The 16302-nt window shown below is 39.6% G+C and overlaps 1 protein-coding gene across 1 annotated transcript in view; it reads right to left on the bottom strand.

The window, feature by feature from the left end:
- Positions 1–5818, bottom strand: part of itga4.S (integrin subunit alpha 4 S homeolog) — a 63295-nt gene extending 57477 nt beyond the window's left edge. Inside the window, 2 exon segments of the mRNA NM_001087975.1 lie at positions 4980–5098; positions 5522–5818. Coding sequence (NP_001081444.1) covers positions 4980–5098; positions 5522–5721 — 319 coding nt within the window. The 5' untranslated portion in view covers positions 5722–5818.
- Between the last annotated feature and the right edge of the window lie 10484 nt (positions 5819–16302).

Raw genomic sequence — 16302 nt, 5'->3', positions numbered from 1 at the left:
GCCAAGACTGTGGTTGTATCATCTTAGCAGAATTGTGTACCAAGTCTTATGCTATCTGGCCAAGGGAATGCTTTACTTTATTCCCGTCTTTAGCAGATGATAATTTCAGAGTAACCTTTTCATATTTCTGCTAAGTGAACTGCATGTGAAAGCGGTTATAGATGTTCTACACCTTGGAACAACCAAGGTGCAAGTCGCAACTGTGCACAACTATTATAAAAGACAGAGCCTATACGTGTTTTTTAATAGAAATACTTATTTTTCCCCACAGAACAATAACCTATACCCTTTTACCCTATCACTTATATGCTAGCTGCATGACTCTAACACACGGCAGTCACTGCTTACTGTAAGTGATGTTTTAGACATTTGTGGGGCAGTTTTCTGGAACTTCTTAAATGCCAGAGATTCGCCAACCTGTAAGTGGATACATAAAGCATCCAAAGCTGTGCTATACATTCCCTGTTATGTATGGTTTTCAGTACAGTTAATGAAATGTACATATGAATATTTTAGTTCCGGTGTACAAACCACCTCTTTAGTGATCTATAACTGTAGCACTGCAAAAGCAAATCGCCAGGAAGGATGTTATTGTTGTTAGAGGAAAGAGGAATAGGAATTCTTAGCCACCTGATAAATAGGAAGACGGAAGTGTGTGCTGGGAAAGGATGTTGAAAGATCACTTAATCTAAAGCTGGCACAGATAACTGTCATGCTTGTAGCTCTGTTACACATGGACATCAGTCATGGACCCTATCTTATATCAAAGGCCTCTGGCTCACCTAATTTAAATGGAACTTAGGGGCTGTAACTGACTTTTAAGGATTTGGTGTGCTTCATAAGGATTTAAAATACAATTAAAACACACATTTTAAATCAACTTGTAGTGGTTCCATTTCAGTGGCACATATCAGTATGTTCAGCAGACAAATGCAACCAAATTGTATTTATTTTGACAATGAAGCAGAGGCAGCAACATACAGTATCTCAGGGATCAGAAGTGGATCAGGGGCAATAAGGTAAGGAAGAAAGTAAGTGAGTAGACGGGGCAGATTTCACTACTGGCTGATAGAATGTAGTTTGGGGCACCTTATGTCCAGGATATCAACTGTCTAGATAAAAGCAGCAACAGTTACAGAAGTATCCCTGCAACAGAGACTTACCCGTAAATGCCAATGTTGTTAAATAGCCACAAAGAGCCGAAAACTAAAATCATTCCACAAACATGACTCCTTAAAGGTGAACTCCACCAAAAAAACAAAACAACCCAGCACAATGAAAGAACAATATTTTTATTATGCAAATAACAGGCGGAGTCCCCTTTAAAGTTGACAACTCTGCTTTATCCACACATAAGTCTGGTGATACATTTCAAGAGTTGTTACCACCTCACCCCGTTAAAGTAGGACACTTACTGAATACACATGCTGCAAGCTGGAGGCATTGATCAGGGATTTCTGTGCAGTCATGCATCCAACTTGTAGCATGTGCATTCAGTAAGTGTCCTACTTTATAGGGGTAACCCTAAAGAGGAGACTTAAATCCATTGTAATTAGAGAGACGCCATTAAAATTACTCAGGTCATCCAGATATGGCAAATTAAGACATGCTTTGGGGAGTCACCATATTTTGGCTACAGTAATTTGCATCTGAATCAAATGTTAACCAAAGCAATTGAAAAGGCCTACAACTGTAAATTACCTCAGATACAGACCAATTTGGCAGGGATATGGCCAGTGAGTGGCCAAAATGCTTCAGAAAATAGGACTCTAATGGTAGAGACAGATATAATACAAGGAATAACAGGAAATACCCAGCTCTTGTGGGCCCCGCCACCCAGATCTTCACCCTGCGCTGCTTCCTTCTGCCGTGACCTTCTTTCTTCAAGCCGGCTGCACAGCGGGTGGGGGCTGGAGGGGTGCCATGAGACAGACCCCCTGGGCCACCCAGTCCAACCCTGGTCCTGACACAAACTCCCTGCCAGTTTTGTTAGCTCTCTGCCTCTCCCTCTGGAGAAGCACAACCACACAGTGCAGACCTTGGGGTGCAGAGAATCTGATGCACTCTGAGGTGGTGCAACAAACATGCCTCATAGGCAGTGTCAGACTGGGCCAGCGGGACACTGGGAAAAACCCGGTGGGCGTCAGCCCTCATGGGCCCAGCCAGCCCAGCCATGCTCCCCCGATCAGGCTCCCCCTTGAAAAAAACACTTAAGCTGCTGCGCCTCCACGCCCGAACTGACGTTCACTGAGGTGCACAGAGGGAAGCCGGGAGGGGGGCCCCAGTGACTGCCTGGAGGGGCCTTTATGTGGCAGTCCTGGCGGGCTCCCATTACTCCAGTCCGAACCTGCTCATAGGACTGAACAAACAGGCCTAAAACTGGTCATGGAAAGGAGCATATAAAAAAACTAATAGAAGCAAAAAATATTTCATGTTCCCCTGTAAATATAGGGATTAAAAAAACTACCATGCAAGATTTTGTTTGGCAGGCGAGGATGATAGCCTCACAAGGCTCTTTGCACTACTGACTTTGTTTACTGCATAGCAATGTGCTGTACCTCTAGTGATTTATAGGTCTCAGAATTCCTTATTTAGCAAAGTGTAAATGCACATGCCTCAGGGTGCCCGCTGCTGTCTGACTTTGTGTATAAAGCCCATAAACTATCTTAGCACTTTGCTTTGTGAAGCTAGGCAGATCCTTGGCATTGCGGCACAATTTCAAAGCAACACAAATTCACAAGGGTGAGTAGCTTTAAAGGCAAACAGCAAATTCAAAAATGAAACACCCGTGTATCCATTTCCCCCAAAACTCTCATGCCTACTTGTACTTGCAGGTGCTGTGTCAGCTGACTGAGAGAACAGAAATGGTTGATAACTGCTTTGCTCAGGAGTTTGAAGCAGAACAAGAAGTCAGACATTTGCTCTTCAGTTTGCTGATAACAGCACATACGCTTGTGTTAAGAAACCCTTTACATAGACATACAGAAGAAAGGACGGCACTCCGATACGTGGAATAGATGTTTATTCCAAACACATACAAGGATCCAACGCCCTAAGAAACCCTTTACTCATATGTCACAAATGAAAGAGGACATAACCTTCCTTAGGAGAGTTACACCATACAAATGTTGCTAGACTACAACTCCCAGCCGCTGCCAGTGGATTATCATGGGTTAAACCGTTATGAGAGATGTAGTCCAGCAACTAGAGAGATGGATACCACTCAGAAAAAGTTTTAAAAGTCAACAAGTGGCTAGTAGATGCTAGATGATCCACCAATGGGTATCCTGACTGTTCTGTTTACACTTGGCTTTCACTTTCTGATTTGTTCAAAGGTAATAAGCAAGTTTTTTTTAAAATAAATCTGAACTAGACATAAATTACACATGGATTGTTCAAGAGTCATAATTATTTTCCCTAATAATAATAATACTAATAATAATAATACTAATAAAATAATAATTCTAATACATTTTCCAATACACATTAATTTCATATTTTCATGGTATTTTACATTATTTGTAAATATATTTGCAACTAAAAGCAATGGTTGTACCTTTCTGTACTGCTAGTTCAGTTCAGAAACAATGTATTCATGAGCATTACCATTGTGTTTCAAAAGTCAGAGCCATGAGGGCAAAAAAACCGAAAGGGGTAGACAAATTCCCCTTTCAATTGCTATTCTATTTATAACTTTACAACCACTGAATTAACATATACTGGAAAGTTGCTTAGAATAACATTTTCTTTCATCAGGTGAAATATTATTTTGGGGGTCACAGCCTCTTGAATTATTTAGACATAATCAGCAATGCAAGAACCTGAAGGAAGCAGATCTGTGTGTAACTAGTCTATGGTATCTTGTAATTCCGTGCAGAAAATGAACATTTATCAATATCAACTCCCTACCCCAAACCTGTGAGTTACTTTATGCTTAAAGCTATGGCTGGGCTATTCCTTGGAGCCCCCTTATGATGGTCAGGAAATGTGAGCTCACTACTGGAGACTCCATATAGATCTGCAGTTGTAATAACAAGGAGGGGCACCTCTTTGGGGGGTGACCGTGTGATGTAATATGAACAGCTAGTAGGGACTTTAGTGAGCTGCCCAGCTTGCATATTCACATCATTACACTTTATTCCATCCATGTTAAGTCACTGTTTACACTAAATTCATCCTTCACTGTACAATAACCCAACACAGCATAACTACCCACACAGAAGTACAGCACGCCTTCTAATATAAGTCTATTTCCATTTCGATAAATGAAGAAATAAATATCACATTCTTTCTTTATTCCTTGAAATGAAGGAAGTGAAACCAGAATGGTAGAGATTATACAGCATGTAGCCATGCGTGCACCACTGACAAGTTTTATAAGTGTTACCAAAAAGAATAGGGTTACAAAAATAGCAAATGGGAGAAAGAAAATCCTTAATCGGCGCAGTGTCAGTGACAGGAACATTCCTTGTGGCTTGTGCCATTACTAAATCTGGATGCGACACAGAAAGTTCATTGTGCTGTGCTACAACGTCTGGGTCTTGTGTGCAGCATACTTTTCTCTTTTTTAATCCAGGGGGCCGCAGTTGTTTCTTAGTATTTATTTTGATTATAATCCAATGCAACATGATCTGTTACTATAGGATAATATCTTTTGCATTACTTTCAGGGGTGCACATAGTGCTTGATTGCCATTATCCCTGCGTGGAATGATGAAGGTAGTGAAGAGATGGCAGGTATAGCGGCAAAGCAGGATTGCTTCCATAATACTTTATTTTAGTGTTATCCAACTAGAATTCTTTCAGTTGCTGTTTAAAGTTCAACTCTCAGCATGATGAGAACTGGGCTATAACAACAGCTGATGGGCCAAAGGTCCTACAGTCCTACTTTATATAAAAACCTTTTTTCCCCTACCATACTTTATGTTGTACCAATAAAGCATATATATATATAAACAGAACTCACAGCCCAGAACTCACCCATTTCCAGCCCATCACATGTCCTATTTGGGTTTTGTTGAATTCGGCATTTTAGGATAGCACCAGGATTGCTCACGTTTTTTGTAGTCCAGCTGGACTGAGGGGCACCGACTACAATCCTAAAAGAGACAAAAGTGTGAACATATCAAGCATTAATCAATTTAAATGTCCTTATGCGTATGAGCTTACAATCTATGCCCTATGTGAAAGCAACTGGCCAACTGCCCCTTATTTTATGGACAATTCCTCTACAGAGGCAAGCAGCATGGCAGCGCTGTATATGATGAATACATACAAGAGGTTCAGGAAGGAATGTTCTGCACATACAATGGATTATGTTGTCACAATTTATTCACAAGTTCAGTGAAGGAGAAATAATTGGAAAATAATAAAGCCTGTTTATAAACAGTGTATATTGTCTGATGAGTTGACATTTGACTCCCAGTTACACAATGTAACATCCCTAAATAGAAAATCAAAGCTGCAGTCTCAGTACTGTGAAGACAAGGTTTTGCAGAGGAAATGATAAAATCCCTACTCACCAGTTCCCATCCCCATTACTATGAAGAACCACTGAGAACCCAAACAGGGAGCCGGGCGACCCTTTAAAAAGCATTGGGCTGGATTCATCTATATTGTAACAGTCAGCAGGCGTTAAGGTCACAGTGTACAGAAGGATCCCAGTCCAGATGTGATCCAGCAGCAGGGAGACTTTGCCAACTTTCCCCAAGTCCCGTATCATGATGATGCCGCAGCGATTCAGTAGCGATGTAAATCCCAGCAGCAAATCTAACGACCCCCGTGTCAGCAGCGGCACAGATAAAGCAGCGACTGATTGTATTGGTTCCCTGGGGCCAGGCGCCTCTCTAGATCAGTTCCAGAAGTTTAAGGATTCATTGTATCTCCAGAACACACGCTCATCAAGTCAACGTTCCCCCTAACCGTCTCGCTCATCTGATTGGCTCCCTTCCATTGTTCCGCCCACGCTTCGGACCACTCCCTGTGATTCCCAGTGCGGGGCTTTCTCTGGGAGGTCTTCTCCAGCCCTAGCACTTCCAGCGCGCGTTCCCTGCTGATGAAAGTCTAACTGTACAGTTACCCCCGTTAATTCATCATGAACTGCACATGGCCTGGAGCGCAACGAAACGCAGCCCCTCCTGCCTGATACAAATGTTTCCAGACTCCTAGTTGTGCAGGACCTTTTAACGACTTGCACTGGCTGGGCAACTAAATCAGTCACTTTTGTGAAAGACTGATCTGTGTGACCCTGTTAAACCCATACACTACATCTTTTCTGAAATGGGAACAGTTTGGCTGTAGCACCTCCCCCACATTGTGTAGGCTGCAAGTACTTTGTTTTTTAAATGTGATTTCAATTAAAAGTAGCGTTTATTAATCACGTTCTGCACTTCTGGTTCTGACTATTGAACAGGATTAGAGGCATCTATGCTCCAGCCAAGACAGTTATGTCCATCTGCTGGTTTTTGCTATGTTGTTGCACTGCTTTCAGTTTATTGCCAGGTCTCTAACTGGGGATATCTGCCTAATTCTCCATACACACAGCCTAATGAAGATACTCCCCTGTGGTGTCCAAACCTTGACCCTATTAGAAATTACGGGGCCCGTACACTAAAATTTTCTTGTCTCCCCACAAAAGTTAAAAAAAAAAAAAAAACAGCGCCCACAGTCCCCCATAAAAGTGTTTTAAAAATCATTGTTGGTCAGGGCACCCATAAGTTAAAAAAAAATTTAGAGCCAGGGCTACCCATAAAAGTTTTTTTTAGAAAAAAATATTTGCGCCAGGGCCCCCCATACAAGTTAAAAAGAAACAACTGGGGCCCCAGAAAATATTTAAAAAAAAAAAAACATTGGTGGCAGGGGCCTATAGAGTATTAAAATAATACTTTGGTGGCTAGGGTGTTCCGGTGTTCCGTAGAACTGAACTCATGGCTTCAGGACTTGAACTTTGACTACTTTCGTGGCTTTGGGACATGAACTTCGGCTCCTTTCGTGGCTTCAGGACTTCAACTTCAGCTTCAGGGGCGTAACTACAGAGGAAGCAGACCCTGCGGCTGCAGGGGGGCCCAGGAGGTACAGGGGGCCCCATGAGGCTCTCATTGATGAGCAATTTGAACATATATTGGTAAAACAGGACAAACACTGGATATGTTGGGGGCCCTAAAATTAATTTGCTGTGGGGCCCAGCAACATCTAGTTACGCCACTGTCCAGCTTCTTTCGTGGCTTCAGGACTTCAACTTCAGCTCCTTTCGCAGCTTTGGGTCTTTTTGCTGTCTCGGGACTTCAACTTCAGCTCCTTTTGTGGCTTCAGGTCTTTTCACTGCTTCAAAACTTCAACTTCAGCTCCTTTCGTGACTTTTGCATCTTTTCGTGGCTTTGGGACCTCGGCTCTTCAGGACTTCGACTTCGGGAGTACCCCCTGTGCCCCCCTTGTATTTTTTTTGTTTACTTTTTGAAAAGTCAGAACCAGGGTACAGGGAATAGCAAGGGACAGCTTACTTTTCAATTAAATAATAAATGTAATTGCATTTGAAATATTGAAATATTGAAATATTTAAAAGTTCAATATTTAAAAGCTGAACAAAAAGTATAATAATTGGTGCCAAAATATTAAGCACCCCTAGTGAATAAAATCACTTACCTGATCCCCCGAGCCATTGATCTTGTTAGTTGAAAACTGCACTAGCCTGGGGTATTTCAGTAGAAGCTCGTCGTTGTCATCTTTAGAAACCTGAGGGTCCCGCATCATCACATCATTAAAGCACAATAAATTAAAAGCTGAACTTAAAGAGATTGTTCACCATCAAAAACTTTTTTTCAGTTCAGTTGGATTCAGATAGATCACTACGAATAAAGACTTTTCCAATTACTTTATATTTTCTATGTGCGATTGTTTTTCTAAAGTTTCATTTTTCACCTTCTAAAGCAGCTCTGGGAGGGGGGGTCGCCGACTCTTTAACTGTTCCAAATTGATACATTTGTTATTTTTGTCCCTGCTGAGCAGAATCCCTGAGTTTCATTAAAGGCAGCTGTTAGAATTGATACAATAGTTGCCAATATTTCAAAAACACTGCTGAGAAATGTATCAACTAAATGTAGTAAAGTGTAACAGTTCAGAATCTGCTCCTGGATCACTGAGCTGTCTGATTGACACATGAGACACCAGAGTCAGGAACATTAAACTTTAAACAATTTTGGGAAAACGGTAAAACGTAAAAGAAGGAAAGCAGTTCAAAAAAGTCTTTGTTTATGGTGAACAATCTGAAAACAACTCAACTGAAAAAGGTGTTTGGCAGATGAAAAGCCTCTTTAAATGTAAAAAGCTGTTATTTTTTTTTACTCTGTGCATACACCTTCCTGGGCTCAGAGAAAAGAAGACTGAATAGGAAGAAGATTACTTGCAAATTAGAGTCTACCAAAATACCCCGGACCTGTGCAGTTATTATACAAACAGGAGTACTGGTCAGGGTACCAGCTAATTAATATTAATTATTATCACTGGGGAGGGGCTAAAAATTTGGTACCTACCAGTGATTATACTTTTAGTTCTCCTATAATGAATCCATATTGGAAAGTTGGCTAGATTTACATTAGGCAAATGGCAAGGAAACTCCCTGGGTTTCCTCTGAGTACACGATTTTCCACCCACACTTCAAAAACATACAGATAAGGCTATGGACACATATTGTCAAGGTCGGACTGGGGGACTGCAGTCCAGGGCCCCCCTACAGGCCCCCTGTCCCCCTACACAGCACCCCCTGCACATATGCGAATAATGCGTCCCATCAGTGCACATGCACACAAGGCTCCCCAGCAGTGCGCATGCGCAGACAGTGCTGCGTGTCGCGAGCAACAGGAGAGGGGGTCTGGCCCGGCTAGGGCCCATGTGGGTCGGGGCCCACTGGGTATTTTCCCAGTATCCCGCCGGGCAAGTCCGACACTGCATATTGTAATCTGAAGGCCTCAGTTGTTCTCAGCCTGTGTATTTTTGCAGGCTGAGAGAAGCAGATCTTCTCCTTTACCGTGCTCCATTGACTTGAAACCGATCAGCCTGCAATGTCACTCACACATAGCGGAGCTGAAGCTGAGGTCAAACAGCATTGCAGCTGATCAGATTCAATAGCACAGGGGCAGGGAGCAAATCCGCTTCTCACAGCTGGCAAAAATACACAGCATAAAGATGCAAACACTGTGTTTAGTATTTATAAATAGCATTAAAATAATTGAAAATTGTAATTAGCATATACTGGAAACTTGCTTATAATTAATAGTAAAAGAGAAGTTATCTTTCCTGAAATTTAGAACTGTGTGATTTGAGCTGTGCAGTATGTTCACACTTAATTGTACTAATCACAGACATCGGAGGTGTAACATTGATTCTCATGTGAAATAAGTTGTTTGCTGTCAATTTTTTTTTTTAGTTGCTGGCCACACCCTCAACTTTTTTTTAACAAATCTTACTGAAACAGTACACAGAAAATAATTTATAATTTCTTCAGTTTTCATTTTTTTCTTTTACATTTTTTGTACAATGTATGTTATGAATAGGAAATAGTTTTGATTTCCCTTATTTCATTTTTCTCAGTCGCAACTCTTTATGCTTGGCTCTCCAGGCTCTAATCTGCATTTGTTGCGCTCATTTCTTTTAAAGACGCCAACCTTAATAACGTTCCAATATACATTAATTACAAGTTTGTGATGATTTTAAAGTTGTCTGTGAATGTATTTACTATTGAAATCAGTGTGCTTTTGTAGTTCTTTTATTCTCCCTTTTTCTCGTGTCTGTTAATCAAAGAACACTGAAGACTTTTAGGAATTGGAGTCTTGTCGGGAGAACAATCTGTACTCAGTAGGTTTCAATGGTATGAGTAGTCAGGACAAGCAATGCAGAGTATAGAATGAGATAGACAGATATGCTTTTCAGTAGCAAGTTCCCTTTTACATGGCTGAGATTTTTAATTAGTGTATATTAAAAATTTATTTAGAATAATGTTGTCTTTATATATCCCCTGTAAGTTATACAGAGCAGCTTTCACAATTTGATACTTTAATTGCTGTCAGTTCTCAACCACTTCAGTTCCTAGTGAGCACCCTCTCACCCCACCAAATAGAAGCTTAAATAAAGCAACTGTTCCAATTTCATATATACTTTGCTGACAATTTTCATCAGCAGCTTCAGTCCATACTAAGCAAGCCCTCTGGCTGACTTTACTAAAGCATGTTACAGACCAACCGTTACAATTTTATCAGTGATATAACTAGATGTTACTGGGTTCACGGGAAATTCAGTTTAGGGACCCAAGACATCTGTAAGTTGGTCCGTTCAATTAAAGGGTGACCCCCCCCCAAGCTGCTTTAGAAAGACATAAGAAGGTGAAAAATTTAACTTTAAACTTCAATATTAGAAAAATTGGTCACAAATAGAAATTGGAAATTCATTTCTGATTTATTTCTGCTTTATTTCTGGAGAACTATCTGAAAACAACTGAACTGAAAAAAGTGTAGAAAGGTAAACAGCCCCTTTAAGATATATTGAAATGACTCACTAATTAGGGCCCCTCTACACTCCTTGGCCTCCTGCATCTGTAGCATCTGCTTCCTCTGTAGTCATGCCCCTGAATTTTATTCAGGGCTAGTTACTGGGCTTAGGGACTGGCTCAAAGTATACAGTTCACAGGGGATATATTGTCACAATATAAGGCTGATTAGTATTTAATACAGATAATTACTATATAACAGCACAGAAACCAGTGCAACAGGTTTGTAACATCAGTTTATATTCCAGACTAACCTCATATTCTGCTTGATGATTTGTGACGACCCCTAAGCTTAGCTTCTCAACAGCTGCTCAGAGCCCACAATGAGCATGTGAGTGTCACAGACACTTTCCAAGATGGTGACCGCTTGTGACAAGTTGAAGTCCTGGATCATTGCTGCTATTGAGAAGCTGAAAGTTTAGGCTGATGCAATAAGTTCAGTATATAAAATACATCAATTTTAAGGGTTTAATTTTGCTTTAAGAGTCCATCACTGATAGCATGCTTGAACATTTTAGTGCCACTTTTGTTTCATATTGCCATTCCAGATTTTGCCAGTAGTGTAGCGCAGCATGAATCAGTCCAGAACCATAGAACCTACACAGGGTCGGACTCCGACCCCCCGTCCCCCACTATGATGTGCCAAGAGGACATGCGCGAATAGGTGCCACGCTCCGCCTGTGTGAAGTCGCCGCTCGGCCCTGCTGTGTGAATAGGTGCTGCGCGCAGATGGCACAGTGCGGCGTCTAAAAATAACTTTTTTTTGTCAAATCCTTTTGGGAGAGGGGACTGGTCCAACTGGGCTGATTAAGGGTCAGGCCCACCGGGTTTTTTTCCAGTATCCTGCCGGGCCAGTCCGACACTGAACCTACAGCTTTGACGCTATGGTACTTTGCACCCTGCTCCACCATCTGTAAATGAGCTCTCATGTGTTATAGTGTAACGTGTGTGACTGTGTGAGACCAGGTGCAGACAAGGAGGCAGGAGACACTGGAAGGCCACCATGTGGCCCTAGATGGTGAGTGGGGGTGGCACTGGAGGTTCAGGAAATGCAGCCACATACTTTCCATATGTCTAATGTCCTGCAGGAGTAAATACACTGGGCCAGCTATAAAAGCTAATTTTGTGTTTCTTAGGCCAGAAATGCTGAAGATCATAAAATTTATGACCTGTGGAAAGCAGAGGCTTTTATGGACAGTTCATAAAATTAACTGTGCCAGGCAAATGGTTAAACATCAATTATATGTTAAAGTATTCTGGGATTTGTTGTCCAGCAACAAATGAGTAATGTGTGGTTGAGCAACTCTAGTTAGATTCCCTTTAAGGGAACATTTTATGTCACCTATAACTACATCCAGCAACCAAACCCGTGCTTTTATTAGGTGTATACTTTATTTTTTTTTAGACATTGTGAATATCAGCAAACTCTGAATTGAAAGTTCTCCTCTTAGAACAGAAGTGTTGCTAAAGGTGAGATTCCATAACTGTTCCAGTAAATGTAAGGCCACTTTCACCAAAATCCCTATTATGTGTTTATAGTTTATCCTTATTTTTAAAAGCTTTAAATCCACATCATGCTAATGTTGTGCAAACTATAGCAACTTCTGTTCTTATCTGTCCTATATCTGAGCATACAAAGTTTGACACCTCAGAGTTACATCTTTATAAAGCCTGCTGTAATCCAAATAATCTCTCCAAATATTGTGTAAAGGATAACAGAGGAATGGGCATTTTCTTGCAGCTCAGGAAAAGAAAATAACATTTCTGCTTCAGGATATATGTAAACCCTTCATGGCTTGTTAGAATGTTGCATTTCTCAAAATTCCAAGAGATACACTAAAAGACAAAGCATTGTTCCAGCCAGATTTAGAGATTCTTAGATTCTTAGAGGCCTAAGAAACTAAGAAGGCCAAACGTTTCATCATTTAGCTATAGTCATAACTCGAGGAAGAGGTCTCAGTGTCTGTGAGACCATTACTTTTACTATGTAACCCTGCACAAGGTAGGTGTAAAGTTTAGGGTCAAAGTGTGCTGCGTCTTGCACCCTACTCTACAAGTCAGGTGCAACTGGGATATTGGTGCATGGATATATTGGTGCATACAGACAAAAGCAATTTATTAAATGATATTTTGACTGGTGCAATTCTGCACTGATACTGGTAATTTGTGTTGTGCATTATGATCATTGAGCTTAAATATACACTGGAATACAATCATATGAAAAATGTTGGGAACACCTCTCAGCCTGCATAATAATTTACAACAAAAAAGATAACAGTGATATGTCTTTAGTTTCCAAGGAACATCTGGGGTGTTTTATGAACAAAGATTTTTAATGAAGCATTATTCAGTTTAAAAACTGTCTGTGCAAAAAATGGGTACCCTTGTAATTTTGCTAATTTGAATGCATGTTAGGGCTCTTACAGACGAGCGTTTGAAGCTTCGCTTCCCTGCATTCCGTTTTTATGTGTTCAGCCACAGGGGAGCTCAGGAGTAGACGCATTCAGTTTTTTTCAATGGGGCTGTACTCACAGAGGTGCATTTAGGCGCCGAATGCAGAAAAAATGCAGCATGTTGCGTCTCAACCTGAGTTTGGCGCAGCCCCATTGAAAAAAACTGAATGTGTCTACTCCTGCGCTCCCCTGCGGCTCCCCTGAGCCCTAACATGCATTCATCTTTGGGATGATTTGAACCAGGCTGTCCATGATCAGCAGCCATCAAATTTAACTGAACTGGAGAGATTTTGTATGGATGAATTGTCAAAAAATACCGCCATGCAGAATCCAGACACTCATCAAAGGCTATAGGAGGTGTCTAGCCTAGAGGCTGTTACATTTGCAAAAGGAAGCTCAACTAAGTATTGATGTAATATCTCTGTTGGGTGCCCAAATGGTGCCCAAATAAATGCACCTGTCTAATTTTGTTGCATATTTTCTGTTAATCCAATAAACTTTATATCATTGCTGAAATACTAGTGTTTCCATAAGGCATGTTATATATTAAAAGGAAGTTGCTACTTTGAATGCTCAGCCAATGACAAACAAAACTCCAGAGAATTAAGAGGGGTTTCAAAACATTTTTGTATGACTGTATAGACCTCTCTGATAAAGCTTATTTACTTTTAACCTTTTTTCCTTTAAACCCAATAGGATTGTTTTGCCTCCAGTAAGAATAAATTATATCTTACTTGGAATCAAGTACAAATTACGGTTTTATTTTTACAGACAAAAAGGAAATAATTTTAAAAGGTTTTAAATATTTGCTTAAAATGGAATCTCCCCTAATACAGGGCTTTTTGGATAATGTATCTTACATTTACATTGGTTAAAGAACAGTACCATGTCTACTGTACCAAGATTATTCTTTCTCAGATGTAAGCAAGAAGCAGTGGATATCTACATTTTAAGAAGCTGTTTTTTTTATTTTTTTCATGCTCTATTTTTCACAGTATAGTCTTGATTTCTGTCTGGTTCTGAGGCCACAGTTCATTTCGGATAACTGAACTGAAGTTTTTATAAAAAAATAAATAAAATTAATCTCCGCTATACTAAAGGCAAATGGTGAAGTCAAGAATGCTCAGATAAATGGTTGCATGTTAGAATGCAGAAGCAGCGAATGTAGAGATACAATTCACTATAAAAAGCATATATAATAAGAGGTTCAGTTTTACACTGAAGACTGTTTTCAAAAGCTGGAATATAATGTGAGGATATATACATATATAGCGTATGTGTGTGTATATATATATATATATATATATATATATATATATATATATATATATATATATATATATATATATATATATATAATATAATATATTTATATATATATATATATATATATATATATATATATATATATATATATATATATATATATATATATATATATTCCACCAGGATGTCGGCACTCACGATAAATGGAGTTGATGTGCCTGGGTGCAGAAACAATAACATCATCCATGACTCTCCCAAAGAATCCGCACTCACAGGTCTTAAGATAAATTAAAAATATTTATTTAGAAGATGACTAACGTTTCGGCCTCACCGAGGCCTTTCTCAAAGTGATCATTTTACAAAAAACATGCCTTATATACACACGATCTGGCGGGAAACATTAGTAGCTCTGACGTCTCCTGTTCGTCAGAACCAGAGCGACTCCCTTAGTGATGAAACTCACAGATACATTTGTATTTCGTTATAAGGAATGCATTGCATTTACATCTAATCATATATTAATAATTAAAACGATTTAAAACCACTATATCAAGACACTGTTCATTAGTAACTATTTTGTAACGATGTAATATCTCTTTCTGCTCAGGATTATAACAATGTTGCTAGTGTCGTTGATTAAACATTCATTGAGGATGTCAAAAAGGTCCTGACTTAAACGCTGCCCAAAGCATAACTTATTCAATATCCATGATGCATACCCCTCCATAATAATTCGTCCCACTGCTCTAATATGTGTAAATACTAACATTAACGTCCTGTATGCTGCTCAATCAAGCTATCCGTTGCGGTGTACTCCTCATGTGGGTTATACTCATTATGTCCCATATACCCCCTTAATATGACACTGTTCCAGTGTATCAATGTGTGAACCCTCCTATTAAGTAAATAAAAATCACGTGTGGTCTATCATCATCTCCCATTAATTACATAGTGTCTTCAATCGGCCAGCTACCATCTCATGGCTCAGTACAACATCCCTTATTAACGATCAAAGAAACAGCACAACTCAGCAGTGTGACTGATAACAAATACTGGAAATTAATACTAAAAAATAGAAATGAAGATAAGTAAATGATAAAACAGTAAAGTACACTACCCAAAAAAGGAAAAAGAGAAAAAAAAAAAAAAAAAAAATCCCACCCTGTGGGCGTTTACACCGAGAAAAGTTTGGATATATGCTGATTGACTTTATCACACGGACTTGAACACAGGGTGGGTTTTTTTTTTTTTTTTATATTTTTTTCTATATATTTTTTTCTCTTTTTCCTTTTTTGGGTAGTGTACTTTACTGTTTTATCATTTACTTATCTTCATTTCTATTTTTTAGTATTAATTTCCAGTATTTGTTATCAGTCACACTGCTGAGTTGTGCTGTTTCTTTGATCGTTAATAAGGGATGTTGTACTGAGCCATGAGATGGTAGCTGGCCGATTGAAGACACTATGTAATTAATGGGAGATGATGATAGACCACACGTGATTTTTATTTACTTAATAGGAGGGTTCACACATTGATACACTGGAACAGTGTCATATTAAGGGGGTATATGGGACATAATGAGTATAACCCACATGAGGAGTACACCGCAACGGATAGCTTGATTGAGCAGCATACAGGACGTTAATGTTAGTATTTACACATATTAGAGCAGTGGGACGAATTATTATGGAGGGGTATGCATCATGGATATTGAATAAGTTATGCTTTGGGCAGCGTTTAAGTCAGGACCTTTTTGACATCCTCAAAGAATGTTTAATCAACGACACTAGCAACATTGTTATAATCCTGAGCAGAAAGAGATATTACATCGTTACAAAATAGTTACTAATGAACAGTGTCTTGATATAGTGGTTTTAAATCGTTTTAATTATTAATATATGATTAGATGTAAATGCAATGCATTCCTTATAACGAAATACAAATGTATCTGTGAGTTTCATCACTAAGGGAGTCGCTCTGGTTCTGACGAACAGGAGACGTCAGAGCTACTAATGTTTCCCGCCAGATCGTGTGTATATAAGGCATG

Source organism: Xenopus laevis, chromosome 9_10S (assembly GCF_017654675.1).
Source record: "Xenopus laevis strain J_2021 chromosome 9_10S, Xenopus_laevis_v10.1, whole genome shotgun sequence".
Lineage (NCBI taxonomy): Eukaryota > Metazoa > Chordata > Amphibia > Anura > Pipidae > Xenopus > Xenopus laevis.
Note: the sequence above shows the minus strand (reverse complement) of the source record. Positions and strands in the feature narration are given on the sequence as shown.